Source organism: Clupea harengus, chromosome 12 (assembly GCF_900700415.2).
Source record: "Clupea harengus chromosome 12, Ch_v2.0.2, whole genome shotgun sequence".
NCBI classification, from domain to species: Eukaryota; Metazoa; Chordata; class Actinopteri; order Clupeiformes; family Clupeidae; genus Clupea; species Clupea harengus.
In genome coordinates, this window is record NC_045163.1 from 21,678,598 (window position 1) to 21,686,097 (window position 7,500).

Consider the following 7,500-nt stretch of genomic DNA (forward strand, 5'->3'; position numbering starts at 1 on the left):
TGAGACTGAGGGGTTGACACTGTGACTGTGGGGTTGATACTGAGACTGTGGGCTTGAGACTGTGGGGTTGACACAGAGACAGTGGGCTTGACGGTGCCATCTGTGTGTTTGGCCGCCTCACCCTATCCCAGCAAGGGAAGCTGCAGCAGCAGATGGACCTGCAGAAGACCCACATCTTCCGCCTGACTCAGGGGCTCCAGGACGCACTGGACCAGACCGACATGCTCAAGACGGAGAGAACCGACCTCGAGTACCAGCTGGAGAACATACAGGTAACAGACACACACACACACACACACACACACACACACACACACACACACACACACACACACACACACACACACACACACACACACACACAAAGCTGTACAACTTTAAGTACATTTACATTTGTTTGTGGCAACAATGATGATTATCTGACATAAATGCATTAGTGCTTTTGACATGAATAAATTAATAGACAAACTCCAAGTCCTTTAGAAATGTATGCGCTGGATGTTGTCACATCAGTGCCATTATGTCTTTCAAGAGGATTATACTCACATAATTGAAACATTAATCTCCATGGAAACCGCAAAAGGAGTCTGGGCATTTGTTGTCTCTCTCGAAAATGTCAAATGTCAAAATCCGTGAAAATTCCCTCTTCTCATTGCCGGGCACGTCTAGCGGAGCTCGCCTTCAACTTAAAGTATAAATTACCTTTCAGCATTCAGCCAGACGCACGCTTGAGCCTGACACCTTTCTGTCACCCTCGGGTAATTATCCCAGCGCAGGAGTAATGACTCATCCCCGGCCGGCGCTCATGAAAATGCACTTTGTAGAAGGAGCCTCGGGGCCGGCGGAGACTGTGTGGGAAAAAAAAAAAGACAACTTTATTCACTCTTGAAAGGCAAACCCCGGCGAGGCGCGGCGCAGTAGTCACGGCAATCCGTTGATTCACCGCATTATACCGGAGAGGCCCCTCCGAATCCTCTGCGCTGTCCTCTCTCGTCTCCCAGCAATAATTAGCTTTTTTTGTCCTCCAGACCCATGACCAATCCTGCTCCCCAGACACACACACTCACACACTCACACACTCACACACTCACACACTCACACACTCACACACTCACACACTCACACACTCACACACACACACACACACACTGTGAGAGATCACCCCTCCAGACCCATGACCAATGCTGCTCCCCAGACTGCCCCACTAGTTTCCTTTAAGAGCGTCACATAGGCAGGTCTGGGGTCTGCTGGGAGGGACGCTGTGTGGACCAAAGACGAGGCCCTTCAGCAGAAGAACAGTGGTAGTGTTTGTGTTTGTGTCTCACACACACACACACACACACACACACATACACACACACACACACACACACACACACACATATACACACACGCCGAACATGAGAGCTCACCCCTCCAGCCCCATTCTTTGGCTCTCTCCGAGAGGACTATGGAGTGGAGGAGGGGGCTTTGTGTTTGACTAATGGACGGTATCAAATGTGTGAAGCGCTGGGATTTAGGTGTTGGAATGGTAGCTTGTTCAGGTGAATGGTTTTTAAGTTCCCGGCTGATCCTCACTCTGCCTGTAAATTGTAGTCATGACTGATCTTGTTCACTTTTCTTCCTGCCTTTGCCCCTCCCTCTTTTTTTCTTTTGTTCACTACTTATTTTGCTCTCCATTTCACTCACTCACTTTCTGTTGCGGTCACTCTTTGCTCTCTCTCTCTCTTTCTTTTCTTTCTTTCTTTCTTTCTTTCTCTCTATCCCTTCTTTCTCCAGGCTGTTTATTCTCATGAGAAAGTAAAAATGGAGGGTACCATATCCCAACAGACCAAGCTCATTGACTTCCTGCAGGCCAAGATGGATCAACCCAGCAAGAAAAAGAAGGTTACAGACGCCTCTCTCTATACACACACACACACACACACACACACACACACAAGTCCACACACCCCCAGCAGCAAGGGCCCCATGACGCTGCTTCAGCTCGTTAAGGAGGTCCTTAACGATCAGGGCCGTCCAGTGGGCACCCATCTCCCCAGCTTGTTCATAAAATCCATATCTAATTATGTGGTGGGCATATATCAGGCAAAAGGGTTTGGGAGGTGCTCTGCTGGTCCCAGTGCAGAGGCAGCACTTTTCTCCGCGCGCTCGCTGGGCGCCTGGCAACGCCTCCTCGAACGCCGCAGAGGAGGGCCTGATTATGTTTGATGGAGGCTGAGGAACACCGGAAGGAATCACTCAAATCTGGCTCCATATCTGCTGTAATCATGGGGGGGGGGGGGGTGATATCAGCTGGGGACGAGTAATGGAATGCTTATGCAGGGGTTCTGCTTAGACTTTCACAGCCACAGTTTTTTTGTCTAACCTTGTTACGTTAGAAAGTGCCTATTTTTACCTTTTTTTTTTTTTTTTTTTTTTTTTTTACTTTTTACAATTATTTTGGGGCTTTTTAGCCTTTATTGAGACAGTGTCGAGAGACAGGATGAGTGGGAGAGAGCCTGGGAGTAGGATTGGGAAAGGACCATAGGTTGGACCCAAACCCAGAGCCCTGTGGGTACTCGGACACGCACATGATATGGGATGCCACCGCTCGTGCCACAGCTTTACCTCCTATTAATAATCATTTCATGACATTACAGCACACTCATTCTGCCAGTCTGTGTTGAGTCGTGTGTCTCTTGTCTCGCGCTCGCTTACTCCGTGTGGCTGTCCGTTGTTCAGGGCGGCATCTTCGGTCGGCGCCGCGAGGACATGGTGGGTGCCAACGGGAACGGAGGCGGCGGCGGTGGCGGTGCGGTGGGTGGGGCGACCACACAGCCGGCCTTGCCCATGCAGTACAGCGACATGAAGGCGGCGCTGGACAAGGAGCGCGCCCGCTGCTCGGACCTGGAGGAGGCGCTGCAGAAAATGCGCATCGAGCTCCGCTCCCTGCGTGAGGAGGGTGAGCTGCTACACACACACACACACACACACACACACACACACACAGACACACACACAGACACACACACAGACACACACACAGACACACACACACACACAGACACACACACACACGCACACACACACACACACACACACACACACACACACACACACACAGACACACACACAGACACACACACAGACACACACACACACACAGACACACACACACACGCACACACACACACACACACACACACACACACACACACACACTCCCTGCGTGAGGAGGGTGAGCTGCTACACACACACACACACACACACACACACACACACTCCCTGCGTGAGGAGGGTGAGCTGCTCAACACACACACACACACACACACACACACACACACACACACACACACACACACACACACACACGCTCCCTGCGTGAGGAGGGTGAGCTTCTACACACACACACACACACACACTCCCTGCGTGAGGAGGGTGAGCTGCTCCACAAGGCAAACCCTGGCATTCAGCATCCGCACACACTCACACACACACACTCAAGCATTTTCGTAGGACCCGCATCCAACTGTATAATCCTCAGTATCACAATATGTGCTCCTTCTCCTCCCAGTAATGGAAGGCAATGATGAAGCGATGACTAATTGTAAATGTTGTCTGATAAATTAAGCAGACAGAAACCCTTTTCATACAGAGATCCCTCAATAATCAACGAAGACCCTCATTATGCCGCCTTCGCTTGTTTATACGGAACCAAACAGAGGCGGCATAATGATGTCTTTTACATAGCAATCCGCCGTTGCAGAACCAGAGGCGTGATAGTGGCTAGCACCTAGCTTCACCTATTATGCCGCATTCGAGACCATTGGGATTTTTCCAACTCAGAAAATGACTTGAAGACATAGATCCCACTCAGAAAATATCCCCAGCTTCAGTGAGGCATGTCATTTAATCAGTGTGACATCCAGTTTGACATCATTAACATTACCAATATGGCGACAAACCTAACAGAGATCTTGACTGTATCAATATATACGGTATATTACCTAAACTGTTCAAAAAGCCTCCCAGACACCTGAGCAGACCTCTCAAGGAACTCAGCCCTCATTAAAGTTGACTGTGAGCACACACACACACACACACACACACACAGCATACTTTGTTTATAATATTATATAAAGTTATATATAAAGTTTTTTTGCCCTCTAAATGGCAACAAACCCAGTAGTAAACAAAAACAATACAGACACTGTGGGACAACAGCAGCCATGAATTAGTGTTACTTTCCCACTCCGACTTGGTGTTGTTTTAATGAAGGCTGTGCTAAATGTGACACAATTCCCCACTGTGTGTGGAGAAGCACTTCCACCTCTGTGAGTGGGCTCTGTCTAGAGTTGACCTTTTATTTAAGAATCGGGTCCAGGAAGTTTGATTTGATCAATGCCGCAGCAAGTGCACTGTGAGCTTGTTAAAATTCTGATGCCTGAATCCTCTGAGCTGGTGCCTGCGCTAAGGTGATGAGTCACCCGTGCCCACACATACACACACACACACATACGCACGCACGCACACACACACACACGTCTGCCTTCGAGCTCCAGGTCTGCGTGGATGAGCGGTAATTGGCATGGCCGAGGCGTCTCAGTGGCTCTGAGGCAGGTGTCTGCGTCTCAAGCTGTGAATGAGACCATCTGCTTTTCCCCTGCTTACCCGTCTCTTCTCTCTCTCTCTCCCCCACCCCTCCACCTCCCCCTCCACCTCCACCCGTCCCTCAGCGGCTCATTTCAAGGCCCAGGAGCACACCGCCCCCGCCACGCCGGCCAGCGCCCGCCAGCAGATCATCATGTCGGCCATCGTCAAGTCCCCTGAGCACCAGCCCAACCCCAGCAGCCTACTGGCCCCGAGCTCCACGCGCCGCAAGGACCCCTCCACGCCTGAAGGTATGTCACACCACACCACACCACACCACCCTACACCACCTCAGCACCACCACCACCGGCAGCACAATGCCGCCCCAGAACTGTCAATTAAAAGTAAGATGGACAGCTCTCAAAATGGAAGACACTTTTAGAACTGTGTGGATACCTGCTAAGAGGTACAGCCCTGTGCAAAGGCCAGTACTGCACAGAGATCTACCGTATAAGTGTAGTCTGTGCTGGGAATTCAAGTGCGATAATAGGCACATAAACAGGTACTGCTCAGTTGAGTCATTTCAAATATAGTCCTAAGACCTTCACACAATATGGAGTGGGAAGTACACAGAGCACATTTAAATCCACACGGCACCCTTCCCACAGTCGTTATGTATTTTCATTTATGTTCGGTGTCAGTGTGTGAGGGTGAAGACCATTTGTGGGACTTTGCAGTGATCTCTCAGGTGATGAATATGCCCCAGTAGTTAGAGGGCTCTCCTGAGACAGGCTGCAATCTACGCTACAGTAACAGCTCCTCTACCTCATCCGGGGGTCATCAGTTTACTCCAGAGGCCACAGTAAAGCTGAGCGATTGGACAGGGAGTTTATTTTTTAGAGGCCAAGGTGAAGCTGAGCGATTGGACGGGGAGTTTAATCCAGAGGCCACACTGAAGCTGAGCGATTGGACGGGGAGTTTAATCCAGAGGCCACACTGAAGCTGAGTGATTGGACGGGGAGTTTATTCCCGAAGCTGAACGATAGGACAGGAAGTTTATTCCAGAAGCTGAGCGATTGGACGGGGAGTTTAATCCAGAGGCCACAGTGAAGCTGAGTGATTGGACGGGGAGTTTATTCCAGAAGCTGAGCGATTGGACAGGGAGTTTATTCCCGAAGCTGAGCGATTGGACAGGGAGGGAGTGTGTGCTGCCCATCAGGCTCTCAGACTCACAGTGGCAGTGGAAGCGACTGGAGAGGGCGTAGCGCCACGTCTGACTGGAGAATGACGGGTTTGTCCTTGTCCGCCGTGTCTGTCCTAACTCGTAATTCACGGATGCATTCGGTGGCAGGCGCCTTGTCCCGACAGCTCCATAAACTACGGCGCACGAGAGAGGAGCCGCAGACATATTAGACTCTCCTCTCCTGTAATTCAACAGCCTTCATCGCTCTCGTTCTCTCTCTTCTTCTTCTTCTCTCTCTTTCTCTCTCTCCCTTATCAAGGTTTCTCCTCCTCACACACGCATACCCAAACACACACACACACACACACACACACACGTAGTTTATCCTTTCTCCTTGTCTGTTTTTCCTCTCTTTCTCTCTCAAGCGCTCTCACCTTCTATCTCTCGCTCCCTTCTTCACTCTTTCAGTCGGTCTCTCTATCTTTCTCTCTTGAGGTTTGATCAGTGTGCTGTGTGACAGCTTGACTGTTCCAGCAAATCTTACTCTCCCTTTTGTCTTTCAAGCCTATTGTCCTTCTGTGCGGTCCCATCTCTCTCTCTCTCTCTCTCTCTCTCTCTCTCTCTCCCCCCCCCTCTCTTTATCTGCCCATCTCTGCGCGCGCTCCTCTTTCACTCCCCCTCCCATTCCAACACTTTGTCTTCTCTCTTTGTGCTCTTTGCAGAGAAGAGGAGGGTCACTTTTGAAAGTAAGTTTTATAACTCACCCCCCACACACACACACACACACACACGCCTGAATCCCCTCTGTGACGTTACAGCCCCTCCATAGTAATGATGTACCTTTCCCCTCCAAAAACGCTTGATTTGAAAATGAGAAGTGACACCTCAATTAGGTGAAATCAGTACGCTAATTACCACTTAGCTGCTGTAGTGGCTGGAAAATTGTCCCGGCTGAATATCGAATATATATAATATATGGAAGCTGATTGCATTTCATGGAAAAATCATATTTAAAGTCACCAAAGTTTATCTTCGGTGCATAGCTGCGTAAATCTAGAGATCACCTTGACACTAGATGCCCTTCTCATGCATTATGTGTCTCTTACTCACACTCACACACACACACACACACACACACACACACACACACACACACACACACCAATTATGTGTCTCTTACTTTCCCTCTCTCACACACACACACAAATTATGTGTATTTTACTCTCTCTCACACACACACACAAAAAAACATACATAGGAGCATGTCCTCTGTTCCTTGACTATGCAGCAGCAGCAGCTGGTCAAGGCCTCTAGGTGCATGCACTCTACTTGCATCTGGCAGTGCTGGCACAGAATGAGATGGAATGAATGAATGGGGCTCAGCCCAGAATGGGGGGATTGGATTGCTGTTGTTGTTTTGGACTGCTAGGCCATTGTCACGCTCTGAAAGGCTGCTTCAGTTACAGATTTGTGCTCTTTCATTTTTGTGGCTGAATTTTCTCCTCTCTGCGGCTGGATGGCCTGCCTGAAACACACACACACACACACACACACACACACACACACACACACACACACACACACACACACACACACACACAACCACACACACACACACACACACACACAACTGTACACATGGCGGAATGTATGTGCTGTGTTTTTAAGCCTGTCGGGTTTTCTTTTCTTCTGTGTTTTGTTTGTGTTTTGGGAGGAGAATTCTTGTTGCCAGTTTCATTGCAGCG

General features: G+C 49.6%; 1 protein-coding gene across 6 annotated transcripts in view; it reads left to right on the forward strand.

The window, feature by feature from the left end:
* cita (citron rho-interacting serine/threonine kinase a) overlaps positions 1 to 7,500 on the forward strand; it is a 74,928-nt gene that overhangs the window by 56,044 nt on the left and 11,384 nt on the right. For 4 of the 6 annotated variants that reach the window (XM_031577504.2, XM_031577506.2, XM_031577507.2 and 1 more), the window contains exons 29-33: positions 132 to 272; positions 1,780 to 1,887; positions 2,725 to 2,944; positions 4,719 to 4,883; positions 6,478 to 6,501. In XM_031577504.2, coding sequence (XP_031433364.1) covers positions 132 to 272; positions 1,780 to 1,887; positions 2,725 to 2,944; positions 4,719 to 4,883; positions 6,478 to 6,501 — 658 coding nt within the window. The remainder of the gene's footprint in view (positions 1 to 131; positions 273 to 1,779; positions 1,888 to 2,724; positions 2,945 to 4,718; positions 4,884 to 6,477; positions 6,502 to 7,500) is intronic. The other 2 variants (XM_031577505.2, XM_031577509.2) reach the window with 1 other exon arrangement.